An 18,198-nucleotide genomic window follows, 5' to 3' on the forward strand; every position below is an offset into this window, starting at 1 on the left:
AGTTAGCATACTTCCAAGGTGGCACCAACTATTAAAATCCACGATTTTCAGGTTTATACGGATAAAATGAGCAAAAACATTAGCATAAACTTTCGCATGTTAATATAGAAGAAGTTAGCATACTTCCAAGGTGGCACCAACTATTAAAATCCATGATTTTCAGGTTTATACGGATAAAATGAGCAAAAACATTAGCATAAACTTTCGCATGTTAATATAGAAGAAGTTAGCATACTTCCAAGGTGGCACCAACTATTAAAATCCATGATTTTCAGGTTTATACGGATAAAATGAGCAAAAACATTAGCATAAACTTTCGCATGTTAATATAGAAGAAGTTAGCATACTTCCAAGGTGGCACCAACTATTAAAATCCATGATTTTCAGGTTTATACGGATGAACTGAGCAAAAACACTAGCATAATTTTTAGCATGCTAATATAGAAAGATTTAGCATACTTCATACTTGCCAACCTTGAGACCTCCGATTTCGGGGGGTGGGGGGGTGGTTGGGGGGGCGTGGTTAAGAGGGGTGGAGTATATTTACAGCTAGAATTCAGCAAGTCAAGTATTTCATATATATATATATATATATATATATATATATATATATATATAAGAAATACTTGACTTTCAGTGAATTCTAGCTATATATATATATATATATATATATATATATATATATAAATAAGAGAAATACTTGAATTTCAGTGTTCATTTATTTACACACATACACACACATAACACTCATCTACTCATTGTTGAGTTAAGGGTTGAATTGTCCATCCTTGTTCTATTCTCTGTCACTATTTTTCTAACCATGCTGAACACCCTCTCTGATGATGCATTCTGCTTCGTCTCCTTGTTGTGTGCGCAGTTGTGCACTGCACTCTCTAAAAGCCGTAGATGTTATTGTCACATATGCATGTACAGTAGACGGCAGTATTGTCCTGTTTAAGAGTGTCACAACATTGCTGTTTACGGCAGACGAACTGCTTTACGGTAGACGAAAACATGACTGCTGTTGTTGTGTGTTGTTGCCGCGCTGGGAGGACGTTAATGAAACTGCCTAACGATAAACCCACATAAGAAACCAAGAACTCGCCCTCCATCATTCTACAGTTATAACGTGATTGGGCAGGCACGCTGTTTATATTGTGGGAAAGCGGACGTGAAAACAGGCTGTCGACACGTCACTCAGGTCCGCCTGAATTTCGGGAGATTTTCGGGAGAAAATTTGTCCCGGGAAATTTTCGGGAGAGGCGCTGAATTTCGGGAGTCTCCCGGAAAATCCGGGAGGGTTGGCAAGTATGGCATACTTCCAAGATGGCACCAAGTATCAAAATCCAGGATTTTCAGGTTTATACGAATGAAATGAGCAAAAACACTAGCATAAAGGTTAGCATGCTAGCATGGAAGAAGTTAGCATACTTCCAAGATGGCGCCAAGTATCAAAATCTATCTTAAAATTGAGCAAAAATGCTAGTAATGCTAGTGTGGGGCCTGGGGTGTAAATGTGAGTGGACGTGTCCTGTGTCCCCCAGGCGGCTCTGCTGGGGGCCAAGCTGAACCTGCGGGAGCAGCTGAACATGGAGGAGGTGAGGAACAAAAGATGTCCGCCGGTAGACATCCGCCTCATTCTGACTCTGCTGTCCAGATCTGCGTGCCGCTCATCGTCCAGGACAAGTTGTCCCTGGCAGAGAACTACGTGCTGGGTCACCCCTCCCTCCAACGGGAACTGGTGCTCCTGCTGGACTCCTGGTGTCATCCCTGCTTCTCTGTGGAGGACCACATCAAAAAGTGTGCAGGCGTATTCCGGCGGGCAAACTGCGGTTCTGCGCCGCGTAACGCCGCGTGTGTTTCCTCCCCTCCTCGCAGGCGCTTTCCCCGACTGTACGTGAGCAGACGCTGCCTGACTCAGCTGCAGTCCAAACATCTGAAGAAACACGTCTTCCGCCTGGCAGACAAGTTCCACATCCACCAAGGTGAGGGCTTGTGTTATCACCCGGCAAGGTTGGGGCGGTATAGCTCGGTTGGTAGAGTAACTTGAGGGTTCCAGGTTCGATCCCCGCTTCTGCCAACCGAGTCACTGCCGTCGTGTCCTTGGGCAAGACACTTTACCCACCTGCTCCCAGTGCCACCCACACTGCTTTAAATGTAACTTAGATTTTGGGTTTCACTATGTAAAGCGCTTTGAGTCACTCGAGAAAAGCGCTATATAAATATACTTCACTAATTCACTTCACGTCTTTGTCTTCCCATCCCAGGCCTCTGTCCTAATGCCTTGCACAAGAGGCGCCAGGACACACTTGGATTCCTCATGTACAAGAGATTTGTGGAGGTAGAGCTTTTTCTTTGGCTTTCATCGTGCAAACTAGAGATGCGCGGATAGGCAATTATTTCATCCGCAACCGCATCAGAAAGTCGTCAACCATCCGCAATCCACCCGATCTAACATTTGATCAGAACCGCATCCGCCCGCACCCGCCCGTTGTTATATATCTAATATAGACGATGCAAGGCATTAGTGAGGTTATAAAGCTTTTGCCTGTTAAAGAAAGGAGACTGATCCAATGCAGCACAGACATTCGCGTGCCACGCTGTCACGACCCAGACGCACACCAGTGCGCAATCGTATGGGAGCCGCGCTGAGCGCACCTCCAAGCGCGTCTCGCTGCCGGCGACGGCCGGGTATATGGGCCCGACGCTCCAGCGCCATCCATTTTCAGGGCTAGTTGATTCGGCAGGTGGGTTGTTACACACTCCTTAGCGGGTTCCAACTTCCATGGCCACCGTCCTAGCTGCTGTCTATATCAACCAGGGTGAGCCCCACCCCTTTCGTGAGCGCACTGCGCGCGGAGTGACCCCTGTTACGCGCCCCCGGCAACAGGGGTGGCGGGCAGGTAAGCTGCGCGGGCGGAGCGCGCGGAGTGACCCCTGTTACGAGCCCCCGTCCACGGGGGTGGCGGGCAGGTAAGCTGCTTACCTGCTGCGCGTGACGCCGGCCGCGGCGAAGGCGGACGAGGCGGGGTGTCGGTGCAGTGGGCGCGGTGGTGACCCTGGACGTGCGTCGGGCCCTTCTCGCGGATCGCCTCAGCTACGGCTCCCGGTGGGGCCCTCTCGGGGGAAGGGGCCTCGGTCCCGGACCCCGGCGAGGCGTCCCTTCTCCGCTCCGTAAAAGTGTCCATCTCTTTTTTTTTTTTTCTTCTGTTGTGGCATATGCAGCAGGTGCCTGCTCGTTTTTCGTATGTGGGTAACAACATTTAACTATGTATATATATTTCCGAACTGGTTTAACTGCTACCCGCCTGAATCTATTTAAAATCTAATTTTTTTTTATTTCAACCACCCGACCCGACCCGACCCGCCGATAAAATCTAATTTTTTTTAAATTTCATCCGCCCGATCCGCGGATAATCCGCGGACTCCGCGGTTGTGCCCGCAAACCGCGCATCTCTAGTGCAAACACAATGATGACAGTTTGACCCTGAACGCATCACAATAGCAAGTGCTTGCAGTTAAAGTACACACCAAATATTACACACTGAAATATGTTGTGGGGAAAATATTGCATATTTTTATATGTTAAATAAAGTTTTCTCCGACAAAAGGGAATAAATCAAACAAATAAACAAATAATAAAAATGAATAATAGATGGATAGATGAAGTTGGTCTGGTGAAAGTAAAATAAATATATACATGAATTATTTTTAACAATTTTATGAGTGGAGCTGTCACGCCAAATTTCTTCCCCCTACAAAAACCTTCCCCCCCATTTACTTCCGGGGTCATTTCCTCTTGCGTCATTTCCTCTTACTTACGTCATTTCCTCTTACGTCATTGACAGCGATCGATAACACTGCGGCTTTGACTGCCCGTCGCTGGAAGGATACTTGTTTTTTTTTTAACTTTTTTAATTTTTGAAATGGTTTCAACAATAATGTTGATTTAAAGTACAGACATTTAACAGTATTATATATTAATTAATATTAGTGAAATGGTTTCAACAATAATGTTGATTTAAAGTGCAGACATTAAACAGTATTATATATTAATTAATATTAGTGAAATGGTTTCAACAATAATGTTGATTTAAAGTACAGACATTTAACAGTATGATATATTAATTAATATTAGTGAAATGGTTTCAACAATAATGCTGATTTAAGGTACAGACATTTAACAGTATTATATATTAATTAATATTAGTGAAATGGTTTCAACAATAATGCTGATTTAAAGTACAGACATTTAACAGTATTATATATTAATTAATATTAATGAAATGGTTTCAACAATAATGTTGATTTAAAGTACAGACATTTAACAGTATTATATATTAATTAATATTAGTGAAATGGTTTCAACAATAATGTTGATTTAAAGTACAGACATTTAACAGTATTATATATTAATTAATATTAGTGAAATGGTTTCAACAATAATGTTGATTTAAAGTACAGACATTTAACAGTATTATATATTAATTAATATTTTTTGCACGTTACCACGAAGACAGAAGTTCCCAGCAGCGGCCCTAACACTCCGCCTGGAATTTTTCAAAGCCTGCTGGTGTTTGACATAAGTCCCCTGGGAAAGATAAAGACAAATGTCATTCAGTGACACCACCATTTTCAGGAGATTTGGATTCTATCGATCGCTGTCAATGACGTAAGAGGAAATGACGTAAGTAAGAGGAAATGACGTAAGAAGAAATGACCCCGGAAGTAAATGGGGGGGAAGGTTTTTGTAGGGGAAGAAATTTGGCGTGACAGAGCCCTTTTGGGTCCCTAAGAACTTAAGTGGGATTTTTTTTTTAACTTTCATCGCTCAAAAAATAATTATGATTTAAAATCAATGTTATGAATTATTAACATATTTAAAGCTCCAATTACGTCACATCAAATATTACACTTTGAAATATGTTTTGGGGAAAATATTGCATATTTTGTGTGGTAAATAACAAAGTTTTCTATGACACAAAGGGAATAAAATAAACAAACAAAAAATAAAGAAATAATAAAAACGTATAATCGATGGATAGATGAAGTTGGTCTCGAAATGTAAGTGTTGAAAGTAAAAGAAATATATATAAGAATTATTTTTAACAATTTTATGAGTGGAGCCCTTTTGGGTCCCTAAGAACTTAAGTGGGATTTTTTTTTAACTTTCATCGCTCAAAAAATAATTATGAATCAAAATCAATGTTATGAATTATTAACATATTTAAAGCTCCAATTACGTCACATCAAATATAACACTTTGAAATATGTTTTGGGGGAAATATTGCATATTTTGTGTGGTAAATAACAAAGTTTTCTATGACATAAAGGGAATAAAATAAACAAACAAAAAATAAAGAAATAATAAAAACGTATAATCGATGGAAGGATGGAGTTGGCCTCGAAATGTAAGTGTTGAAAGTAAAAGAAATATATATATGAATTATTTTTAACAATTTTATGAGTGGGGCCCTAAGAACTTAGGTGGGATTTTTTTTTAACTGTCATTGCTCAAAAAATAATAATGAATCAAAATAAATGTTATGAATTATTGACATATTTAAGGCTCCAATTACGTCACATCAAATATTACACTTTGAAATATGTTTTGGGGAAAATATTGCATATTTTGTGTTAAATAACAAAGATTTCTATGACACAAAGAGAGTAAATTAAACAAAAAACAAAAACAAATAATAAAAACTCATAATCGACGTAGAGATGAAGTTAATCTCGAAATTTAAGTGTTAAAAGTGGGGGGGAAAAATGTATGACTTATTTTTTTACAAATTTTATGAGTGGGGCCCTTTTGGATCCATAAGAACTGAAGTGTTTTTTTAAACTGTCATTGCTCAAAAAATAATAATGAATTAAAATCAATGTTGTAAATTATCGACATATTTAAGGCTCAAATTACGTCACATCACATATTACCAGTGTTGGGACTAACGCGTTACAAAGTAACGCGTTACTGTAACGCCGTTACTATCGGCGGTAACTAGTAATCTAACGCGTTATTTTTTATATTCAGTAACTCCGTTACCGTTACTACATGATGCGTTACTGCGTTATTTTGCGTTATTTTTTATGTAGTATCGGCTAGAAACTGAGAAGATCTGAGTGTCGCTGCTGAAGAGGCGACGAAAAAGAGGCGCGCCGCGCGCTGTCTGTGTGTACGTGTGTGTGTGTGAGTGTGTGTGTGGGGGAGGGGGCGTGTCTGTGTCTACTATCAAGACGTCATGGCGAACCCCGAAGCCGAGTTTCTTAAAATGGAGATATTTTCAGTACGTTTCTTTTATCGACCACAAAGAAAATAACATTTTAGCTGAATGTAAGTTTCAAATATGCTGAAACAGCGACAAAAACAACATGCTTCGACGAAGCTAGTAAAGAGACACACTCACCTCCACCTCCAACAGCGGCTGGATTTTAACGAGGCACTGCACACGTGAAGGTACACACACTCTGTCAATTCTCTTATATACTCTTTCATTTTAAACTTTTAGAGTGTTTGATTATCACATCACTCTAAATGTTTAGACTATAAAGTTCACAAACCTAAAGAGGGATACTAGTGGGCCAGGCTAATATTTCCTTTTCTCTAAACTAAGTGGGGAAATGTGTAGAGTGTTCTGGGCTTCAGACATGATTTTATTTCAGAATTCCTTGAGAAAACGCCTGGTTAGGCTTTATGTATGTAGTGTGTGCCTTTCTTGTTTTACAGCTATGTTGTTATTATGCTGTTTGTTACTTATGTATGTTAAGTTGCAGCTATTTAAAATAGTTTTGTCAATTTGTTCTGGTCTGAAACAAATTGGCCCTTTAAAACATATCTTTGTCTTTGTGTGTTGTATGTAGAGCACATTGCTTAGCAGAGTTCAATGATGCAAATGCATGTCAAGTTGAACAACAGATTGTATTATTCTCCAGTGCAATAACAGTACTAAAATGAAGGCTAAAAGGGCATTAAATGGGGCCTTAAAAAAATTAAAAAATATATATATAAGTAACTAAATAGTTACTTTTCACAGTAACGCATTACTTTTTGGTTTAAGTAACTGAGTTAGTAACTGAGTTACTTTTGAAATAAAGTAACTAGTAACTGTAACTAGTTACTGGTTTTCAGTAACTAACCCAACACTGCATATTACACTTTGATATATGTTTTGGGGAAAATATTGCATATTTTGTGTTAAATAACAAAGTTTTCTATGACACTAAGGGAATGAAACAAATGAACAAATAATAAAAACTTATAATCGACAGATACCGTATTTTTCGGAGTATAAGTCGCTCCGGTATAAGTCACACCAGCCGAAAATGCATGATAAAGAAGGAAAAAAACATATATAAGTCGCATTTTTTGGGGAAATGTATTTGATAAAAGCCAACACCAAGAATAGACATTTGAAAGGCAATTTAAAATAAATAAAGAATAGTGAACAACAGGCTGAATAAGTGTACCTTATATGAGGCATAAATAACCAACTGGTATGTTAACATAACATATTATGGTAAGAGTCATTCAAATAACTATAACATATAGAACATGCTATACGTTTACCAAACAATCTGTCACTCCTAATCGCTAAATCCCATGAAATCTTATACGTCTAGTCTCTTACGTGAATGAGCTAAATAATATTATTTGATATTTTACGGTAATGTGTTAATAATTTCACACATAAGTCGCTCCTGAGTATAAGACACACGCCCGGCCAAACTATGAAAAAAACTGCGACCTATAGTCCGAAAAATACGGTAGATCTGTAGTTGGTCTCGAAATTTAGTGTTGAAAGTAAAAAAAGTAAATATGTATTGCTTATTTTTAACAATTTTATGAGTGGAGCCCTTTTGGGTCCCTAAGAACTTAAGTGGGATTTTTTTAACTTTCATCGCTCAAAAAATAGTTATGAATCAAAATCAATGTTATGAATTATTGACATATTTAAAGCTCCAATTACATCAAGTCAAATATTACACTTTGAAATATGTTTTGGGGAAAATATTGCATATTTTGTGTGGTAAATAACAAAGTTTTCTATGACACAAAGGGAATAAAATAAACAAACAAAAAATAAAGATATAATAAAAACTTATAATCAATGGATAGATGAAGTTGGTCTTGAAATGTATATTATGTTATGAATTATTGACATATTTAAGGCTCCAATTACATCACATTCAAATATTACACTTTGAAATATGTTTTGGGGAAAATATTGCATATTTTGTGTGTTTAATAACAAAGATTTCTATGACACAAAGAGAATAAAATAAACAAAAAAACAAAAACAAATGATAAAAACTCATAATCGACGGAGATATTTTAAGTTAATCTCGAAATTTAAGTGTTAAAAGTGGGGGAAAAAAGTGTATGACTTATTTTTTTACACATTTTATGAGTGGGGCCCTTTTGGATCCCTAAGAACTGAAGTGTTCTTTTAAACTGTCATTTCTCAAAAAATAATAATGACTTAAAATCAATGATGTAAATTATTGACATATTCAAGGCTCCAATTACGTCACATCAAATTTTACACTTTGAAATATGTTTTGGGGAAAATATTGCATATTTTGTGTGTGTTAAAATAACAACGTTTTCTATATCAAAAGGCAATAAAATAAACAAAAAAAACTAACAAATAATAAAAACTCATAATCGACGTATAGATCTCAAGTCAATCCTGAAATGTAAGTGTTGAAAGTAAAAAAAAATAATGTATAACTTATTTTTAACAATTTTATGAGTGGGGCCCTTTTGGGTCCCTAAGAACTTTAGTGTTTTTTTTTCAAAACTGTCATTGCTCTAAAAATATTAATGAATTAAAATCAATGTTATGAATGATTGACATATTTAAGGCTCCAATTACATCACATTCAAATATTACACTTTGAAATATGTTTGGGGGGAAATATTGCATATTTTGTGTGGTAAAATAACAAAGTTTTCTATGACACAAAGGGAATAAAATAAACAAACAAACAAAACAAAGAAATAATAAAAACGCATAATTGGACGCCTTTTTGAGGCCCCCAACATGCACGAAAAGTCCCCATATTTTCACGTCAGGTATGGCAAAAAATTTGATATTTTATATGAAAACACCGCCCCCGGGCAAATTGCTTGTTGGACTCGAGCCATCTCGCGAACAAAATTGTAGACACCCCGGGCCGTAGTTTGGACTCCCGTGCCCTCAATCAACTTTAGATCTGTCTGTCGATTATAGGCTTTTTTCTATAATATTTAATATAACAAAAATTAAATGTCCAAAGCAAAATAATATGCAAAACAACAAGGTAGAGGTGTGGAACCTGCAGACACACATAGTGGAGAGGGAGAGCGGGAAGCTGTGGCCATACCGTGAACCCCTCACACCAGCCTCCCACCTGGCCTGGGCCGTAACAGGCGCGGAATATTTACCCCTTCCTAAATGGGGTATAACTGAAAATTGTCATATTTTTTGGTTTGAAAGTCTTAACTTATTGATGAGGCTGCAAACAGCTCCTTTAACAAGCTAGATGGAAAAGTCAAGGAATTGCGGTAGTTGCAACTTGATGACATGATGTTGTTTTCCCCCCGTGCAGAAAGGCATGAACGACGTGGTGTGGGCTGACCACGTGGAGGTAACGTGCACCCACTTTGCGCTGCAACAGGCTTAAAGCTATGTTTGTTAGCATTTCTCTGTGTCCTAACCATCCAGACGGTGGTGGCGGACGACCCCGAGCTCCACATCCAGCTGGTGGAGATGTTGGTGAAGTACACGCTGAAAAAGTCGGCTGAGTGGTCCCGCAGATACAACGTCCCCAAGCACAGACTCCCCTTCGGGGTCTGGGACGCCCAGGAGGGCCTGGCGGCCGAGCTACTGTGAGTCAGACAACATGTACACTCAATTCAATTCAAACAACTTTATTAATGGCTCACAATAAATACAAAGTCAATAAATACATAAACAATACAACACTCTGAAAAATTTAAAAGTTTAAAATTGTAAGAGTTTAAGTTGCACTGGTGGCAGCATCATGGTTCGGGTCACCACATGAAACCACTTTAAGTGACAGTCCACCTCACACTCCTCCTTGTTTTTTACCACCGTCCGTTCCGCATTTTCCAGCACACCTTCAACACATCCACACGTCTGTGAATTCTCACGCAGTTGCTTTTAGCTGCTGGCATTACACGACAGACTCTTCTCACTCTTTTCTGTGTCTCCCTCTCACAGACAGCAAGTGCACCTTCTTACACACGTCACATACTGTCACGACATACGTCACATACTGTCACGTCATACGTCACATACGTATACGTCCTCCCCGAGCAGAGAGGTAGCAGCATGGCTAACGTTAGCTGTGATGCTAGCGCAGCCGTGCGAGCAACGCTCCCTCTAAGGTGCTCGCCTGTGCAATTGCGCACTGTTTAAGCGTCCTCTGCGCATAGCAAATCTATGTGGGGAAAAAAATGCATGAATTATTTTTCCTAAGAATTATATCCCTAAGAACTGAAGTGTTTTTTTAAACTCATTGCTCAAAAAATAATACATTGTAAATTATTGACCTATTTAAGGCTCCAATTACATCACATCAAATATTACACTTTAAAATATGTTTTGGGGAAAATATTGCATATTTTGTGTGTGTTAAAATAACATTTTCTTTGACAAAAGGGAATAAAATAATTAAAACTCATAATTGACGTATAGATCTCTAGTTAATCCTGAAATTTAAGTGTTGAAAGTAAAAAAAAAAAAAAATCTATGACTTATTTTTAACAATTTTATGAGTGGGGCCCTTTTGGGTCCCTAAGAACTTTAGTGTTTTATTTTAAACTGTCATTTCTCAAAAAATAATAATTAATCAAAATCTATGTTGTAAATTATTGACCTATTTAAGGCTCCAATTACATCACATCAAATATTACACTTTAAAATATGTTTTGGGGAAAATATTACATATTTTGTGTGTGTTAAAATAACATTTTCTATGACAAAAGGGAATTAAATAATTAAAACTCATAATTGACGTATAGATCTCTAGTTAATCCTGAAATTTAAGTGTTGACAGTAAAAAAAAAAAAATGTATGACTTATTTTTAACAATTTTATGAGTGGGGCCCTTTTGGGTCCCTAAGAACTTTAGTGTTTTATTTTAAACTGTCATTGCTCAAAAAATAATAATGAATCAAAATCTATGTTGTGATATCTTGACATATTTAAGGCTCAAATTACATCACATCAAATATTACACTTTGACATATGTTTTGGGGAAAATGTAGCATATTTTGTGTGTTTAGTAACACAGTTTTCTATGACACAAAGGGAATAAAATAAGCAAAAAATAAAAACGTATAATCAATGAATAGATCTGAAGTTAATCTCAAAATTTAAGTGTTGAAAGTAACAAAAAAAATGTGTAACTCATTTTTAACAATTTTATTGGTGGGGCACTTTTGGATCCCTACGGACTTTAGTGTTTTTTTTAAACTGTCATTGCTCAAACAATAATAATGAATCAAAATCTATGTTGTGAATTATTGACATATTTAAGGCTCAAATGACATCACATCAAATATTACACTTTGAAATATGTTTTAGGGGAAAATATTGCGTATTTTGTGTGTGTTAAAATAAAATTTTCTATGACAAAAGGGAATAAAATAATTAAAACTCATAATCGACGTATAGATCTCTAGTTAATCCTGAAATTTAAGTCCATCCATCCATCCATCTTCTTCCGCTTATCCGAGGTCGGGTCGCGGGGGCAGCAGCTTAAGCAGGGAAGCCCAGACTTCCCTCTCCCCAGCCACTTCGTCCAGCTCCTCCCGGGGGATCCCGAGGCGTTCCCAGGCCAGCCGGGAGAGATAGTCTTCCCAGCGTGTCCTGGGTCTTCCCCGTGGCCTCCTACCGGTCGGACGTGCCCGAAACACCTTCCTAGGGAGGCGTTCGGGTGGCATCCTGACCAGATGCCCGAACCACCTCATCTGGCTCCTCTCGATGTGGAGGAGCAGCGGCTTTACTTTGAGCTCCCTCCGAATGACAGAGCTTCTCACCCTATCTCTAAGGGAGAGCCCCGCCACTCGGCGGAGGAAACTCATTTCGGCCGCTTGTACCCGTGATCTTGTCCTTTCGGTCATGACCCAAAGCTCTTGACCATAGGTGAGGATGGGAACGTAGATCGACCGGTAAATCGAGAGCTTTGCCTTCCGGCTCAGCTCCTTCTTCACCACAACGGATCGATACAGCGTCCGCATTACTGAAGACGCCGCACCGATCCGCCTGTCGATCTCACGATCAACTCTTCCCCCACTCGTGAACAAGACTCCGAGGTACTTGAACTCCTCCACTTGGGGCAAGATCTCCTCCCCAACCCGGAGATGGCACTCCACCCTTTTCCGGGAGAGAACCATGGACTCGGACTTGGAGGTGCTGATTCCCATCCCAGTCGCTTCACACTCGGCTGCGAACCGATCCAGTGAGAGCTGAAGATCTTGGCCGGAGGAAGCCATCAGGACCACATCATCTGCAAATAGCAGTGACCTAATCCTGCAGCCACCAAACCAGATCCCCTCAACGCCCTGACTGCGCCTAGAAATTCTGTCCATAAAGGTTATGAACAGAATCGGTGACAAAGGGCAGCCTTGGCGGATCAAAATCTATGTTGTGAATTATTGACATATTTAAGGCTCAAATGACATCACATCAAATATTACACTTTGAAATATGTTTTAGGGGAAAATATTGCGTATTTTGTGTGTGTTAAAATAAAATTTTCTATGACAAAAGGGAATAAAATAATTAAAACTCATAATCGACGTATAGATCTCTAGTTAATCCTGAAATTTAAGTGTTGAAAGTAAAAAAAAAAAAATGTATGACTTATTTTTAACAATTTTATGAGTGGGGCCCTTTTGGGTCCCTAAGAACTTTAGTGTTTTATTTTAAACTGTCATTGCTCAAAAAATAATAATGAACCAAAATCTATGTTGTGAATTCTTGACATATTTAAGGCTCAAATTACATCACATCAAATATTACACTTTGACATATGTTTTGGGGAAAATGTTGCATATTTTGTGTGTTTAGTAACACAGTTTTCTATGACACAAAGGGAATAAAATAAGCAAAAAATAAAAACTTATAATCAATGAATAGATCTGAAGTTAATCTCAAAATTTAAGTGTTGAAAGTAACAAAAAAAAAAAAGTGTAACTTATTTTTAACAATTTTATTGGTGGGGCCCTTTTGGATCCCTACGAACTTTAGTGTTTTTTTTAAACTGTCATTGCTCAAACAATAATAATGAATCAAAATCTATGTTGTGAATTATTGACATATTTAAGGCTCAAATTACATCACATCAAATATTACACTTTGAAATATGTTTTAGGGGAAAATATTGCATTTTTTTTTTGTTTAGTAACACAGTTTTCTATGACACAAAGGGAATAAAATGAACAAAAAAACATGAGCAAAAAATAAAAACGTATAATCGACGGATAGATCTGAAGTTAATCTCAAAATTTAAGTGTTGAAAGTGTCACATAGTGTTGGTGACGAACCCCAAGATGCAGAGAAGGCAGGATTGGTACAGGAAAATATGATTTAATGTCCATGAAATTAAGAAAAAACACAAACGAGGAACCAGGAACAGCCAAGCTGGAAAACGGGAAACAGGATCCAGCAAACAGGAACAAAAAGACAGCACGCTGCAAACAGCTACAGGATACAGGTTCACCGACAAGTATTAATGACATCGACAAGTCATAATGACAATACTCCAGCACAGACTGGCTGGCAAGGCAGGTTTAAATAGCATCGGCTGATTGGCACCTGGCCACACCTGGTGTCAATCAGCCGCAGCTGAGGGAACACAGCGCTCAGGGAGATAAGCAGCCTGAGAAGCTGGACAGGACAAAAAAAAAAGAATAAGTACAAAACGGTGCAAACATTTTTCCAGCACAGATGTATTTGAATATTTGCAATGACAACGTCACACTCTCACGTCCTCTTAGACCCTCCACTCATTCCGCACAAACGGAAGAGTGGACCCCGTCTGAGGAACACCGTCAGAACTTCTACCAGCTCCCATTGAGCAGAGACAAGGTCCATCACGTGGACACGCTGGAGGCGCTTGCAGCTTGTCGTGAGACTCTCCTCCAGGTAAAGCATGGAGTGCAAAGATGGGATAAATGTTTGTGCTGAAAGGTTTCCTTCTTCCAGAAAGGTGCTGTCGTGGGGGTGGACATGGAGTGGCAGCCCACCTTTGGCTGCTCCCGCCAGCATGTGGCCCTGATACAGCTGGCCACTTGGGACACGGTCTTCCTGTTGGACATGTGCGCCGAGGGATTCTGGGACCATTCGGAGACCGTCGGCTTCATCAGGAGCTTTTTTTCCGCACAAAACGTCTTCAAGCTGAGTAAGCAAGAAAAAAAAACCTACTCGTTTGAAGATTGTCTCCGCAGATGTTTTCTGGAACCTTCTTCCTGTGTGTCTTCCACAGGTTACGACATAGCTGGAGACCTCAAGTGTCTCAGGTCTACCTGCCCCCAGTTTCAAGAGGATCCGCTGAAAATAGAGGCCATGCTTGATCTATTTCATGTCCAGAAAATGGTAAGATGGTCGCCTTTCTAGAGGTCAGTGCTGTCCAAACTGAGGGCCGCACACTCAAACATCCAAACATGTTTCATATTTTTATTTTTCAATAGTTTTTTTCAAGTTTTCCAAGTTTGCTGCCGGGGACCTGAAAGGGTCGGAGTCATAAAAATGTACCAATACCATACCATACCAACTTTATTTATAAAGCCCTTTAAAGACAAGCACAGTTGAAAAACAAAGGGCTGTACACCACAAAGAAATGAAGGCAAAGGACAGACTAAAAAATAACATTTAAAACAGAAATAAAAATACACATTTAAAAAGCAAATATAAATTACCCTAAGAACAGTTTGTTGGATAAAAACAGTTTAAAAGTTAAAAACAGTTCAAAAAGTTAAAAGCTAAAAACAGTTCAAAGTCTCATGCTGGGTTAAAAGCCAGTGAATAAAAATGGGTTTTAAGAAGGTTCTTAAAAATAGCCAAAGAAGGGGCCTGTCTCACATGGAGAGGGAGATCGTTCCAGACTTTGGGACCCGCAACAGAGAAAGCTCTGTCCCCTCTGAGCTTGCAATGTAAAAATGTAAAAAAATAAATAAGACAGATGTAGTAAACAAATATATATTCAACACTTAAATCTCCAGATCAACTTCAGGTATGCTCTTTTTCAACCCCCTTTTTAAAAATATGCATGATCTCCCCGTCAAAAAAACTCAAAGTCTTAAAGCTTTAAATATCTCAATAACTCATAACAACATTAATTAATTCGTTATTTTTTTGAGCAATGACAGTTTAAAAAAATTAAATCCCACTAAAATTATCGGGGATCCAAAAAGGCCCCACTCACAAAAGTGTCAAAATAAGTCATACATTATTTATTTTTTTTTTTTTTACTTTTCAGATTATACATTTGTATTCATTTCTCATTGTTTTTGTTCCATGCCCTTTTTGTCAAAGAAAACTTGACTGATTGAGAAGTTTGACATGTTAAAGAATTTAATCCATATAATGCTTTAAAAAGGCAAATGGCTGGCACAAAAAGCCAAAAGGCTTGTTTCCATTGTGGTCCATTAAATATTCATCACATTTCATACATTCAATAATAAAAGATATATAACCTGTAACATGTATATAAAAAATTACGTTAAAAAAATGGATAAATGATGTACATATACACAGTATACATGTCAGGTGATTTGAAAAACAATATATACAACTAATGGGATCGGGGGGGGTTAATATACACTATGTGCATGACACTATGTATATGACTATGCACATGTTGACTCCAAGAGTGTGCAAAACAGAATGAGAAAATATATATACACTATAACCACATATACATATATATAAACCACATATAAATATATATACACTATAACCACATATAAACCACATATAAATATATATACACTATAACCACAAATAAATATATATGAACCACATATACATATATATACACCAGGGGTGCGCACACTTTTTCAGCAGGCGAGCTACTTTTCAATTGATCAAGTCGTGGGGATCTACCTCATTCATATATATCATTTATATTTTCTTATTTATGAAATATATGTTTTTGTTAACAAGTTAAAGGTGTTTAATGATAATGCAAGCATGTTTAACACATATAGTTAATATTGTTAAAAAATTAAAAGTGTTTAATGATAATACAAGTATGTTTAATACACATAGTTAATATTGTTAACAAGTTAAAGGTGTTTAATGATAATACAAGCATGTTTAACACATAGTTAATATTGTTAATAAATTAAAGGTGTTTAATGATAATACAAGAATGTTTAATACATATAGTTAATATTGTTAACAACTTAAAGGTGTTTAAAGATAATACAAGCATGTTTAACATATAGTTAATATTGTTAACGAGTTAAAGGTGTTTAAAGATAATACAAGCATGTTTAACACATATAGTTAATATTGTTAACAAGTTAAAGGTGTTTAAAGATAATACAAGCATGTTTAACACATATAGTTAATATTGTTAATAAGTTAAAGGTGTTTAAAGATAATACAAGCATGTTTAACACATATAGTTAATATTGTTAATAAGTTAAAGGTGTTTAAAGATAATACAAGCATGTTTAACACATATAGTTAATATTGTTAATAAGTTAAAAGTGTTTAAAGATAATACAAGCATGTTTAACAGATATAGATTCCTTTCTTTCATGAAGACAAGAATATAAGTTGGTGTATTACCTGATTCTGATGACTTGCATTGATTGAAATCAGACGGTGGTGCTGATAACGTCCGCATTTTCGAATGGAGGAGAAAAAAAGTCCTCCTTTCTGTCCAATACCACATGAAAGTGGTTGGTTTTTGGCATCTTATTTGTCCAGCTTCCGTACTCCTTTGTATACACTTTACAAGAAATACATTGTCGGCAAACTCCGTAGCTTGCTAGTTTGTGCACACCAGCTTTCTGAGACTCTTATTTTGTTTGCGCAACTGTGCAACTGTGCAGTCGGTCTTTGGAGTTTTGACGACAGGTACGGCGCCAGAGTCTGTTGAAATAAAGTGTTTCTCGCCTTCCAGTCGGTAATTTTAATGAGCTGGCAGCAGCCAGCGTCATCTCAGAAGACCCTCGGGTGCTGTGAATGTCAATCAAGTGACGAAAGTGACGTCATAGTGAAGATTTATGATCGCTCATTTTTAGGACTATTTTTTTAATGCCTGGCTGGTGATCGACTGACACACCCTCCGTGATCGACCGGTAGCTCGCGATCGACGTAATGAGCACCCCTGATATACACTATAACCACATATAAATATATATACACTATAACCACATATAAACCTGTTTGATGCTTCAAAGAGTTAACTTTTTATATGGCAATCACACACAAAAAAAGCAATATTTTCCCCCAAAAAATATTTCAAAGTGGAATATTTGATTAACCGTTGATGCCTCTAAAAATTAGGTGTGGTGTACCCCAGGGATCAATACTGGGACAAAACTTGTTTAGTCTATATCAGTGGTTCTTAGCCTTGTTGGAGGTACCGAACCCCACCAGTTTCATATGTACCGGTACATTCACCGAACCCTTCTTTAGTTAAAAATAAAACTTTTTTTTTTCCAATTCAAGACAAAGTTATGTTTTTGGTAACAATTTAGTATGAGGAACATATTCTAAGTAACAAAGACTTAATTTAGAGTGTTTTGGACACAAGGGGAACATATTCTAAGTAACAAAGACTTAATTTAGAGTTTTTTGGACACTAGGGGAACATATTCTAAGTAACAAAGACTTAATTTAGAGTTTTTTTGGACACGAGGGGAACATATTCTAAGTAACAAAGACTTAATTTAGAGTTTTTTGGACACTAGGGGAACATATTCTAAGTAACAAAGACTTAATTTACAGTTATTTGGACACGAGGAGAACATATTCTAAGTAACAAAGACTTAATTTACAGTTATTTGGACACGACGGGAACATATTCTAAGTAACAAAGACTTCATTTAGATTTTTTTGGACACTAGGGGAACATATTCTAAGTAACAAAGACTTAATTTAGAGTTATTTGGTTAGGGTTAGAGGGTTAGGGCTAGGGTTAGGGTTATAACAAGGCCATGCCGAATAA

The 18,198-nt window shown here is 37.5% G+C and overlaps 1 protein-coding gene across 2 annotated transcripts in view; it reads left to right on the plus strand.

Annotated features, from left to right (window-relative positions):
* The window catches only part of exd3 (exonuclease 3'-5' domain containing 3), a 129,707-nt gene that overhangs the window by 21,706 nt on the left and 89,803 nt on the right, over nt 1–18,198 (plus strand). For both annotated transcript variants that reach the window (XM_072914159.1, XM_061966446.2), the window contains exons 6-14: nt 1,545–1,598; nt 1,658–1,800; nt 1,879–1,985; nt 2,268–2,341; nt 9,592–9,630; nt 9,708–9,871; nt 14,012–14,159; nt 14,220–14,415; nt 14,500–14,609. In XM_072914159.1, the coding sequence (XP_072770260.1) occupies nt 1,545–1,598; nt 1,658–1,800; nt 1,879–1,985; nt 2,268–2,341; nt 9,592–9,630; nt 9,708–9,871; nt 14,012–14,159; nt 14,220–14,415; nt 14,500–14,609 (1,035 nt within the window). The remainder of the gene's footprint in view (nt 1–1,544; nt 1,599–1,657; nt 1,801–1,878; nt 1,986–2,267; nt 2,342–9,591; nt 9,631–9,707; nt 9,872–14,011; nt 14,160–14,219; nt 14,416–14,499; nt 14,610–18,198) is intronic.

This window comes from Nerophis lumbriciformis, linkage group LG11, assembly GCF_033978685.3.
Source record: "Nerophis lumbriciformis linkage group LG11, RoL_Nlum_v2.1, whole genome shotgun sequence".
Lineage (NCBI taxonomy): Eukaryota > Metazoa > Chordata > Actinopteri > Syngnathiformes > Syngnathidae > Nerophis > Nerophis lumbriciformis.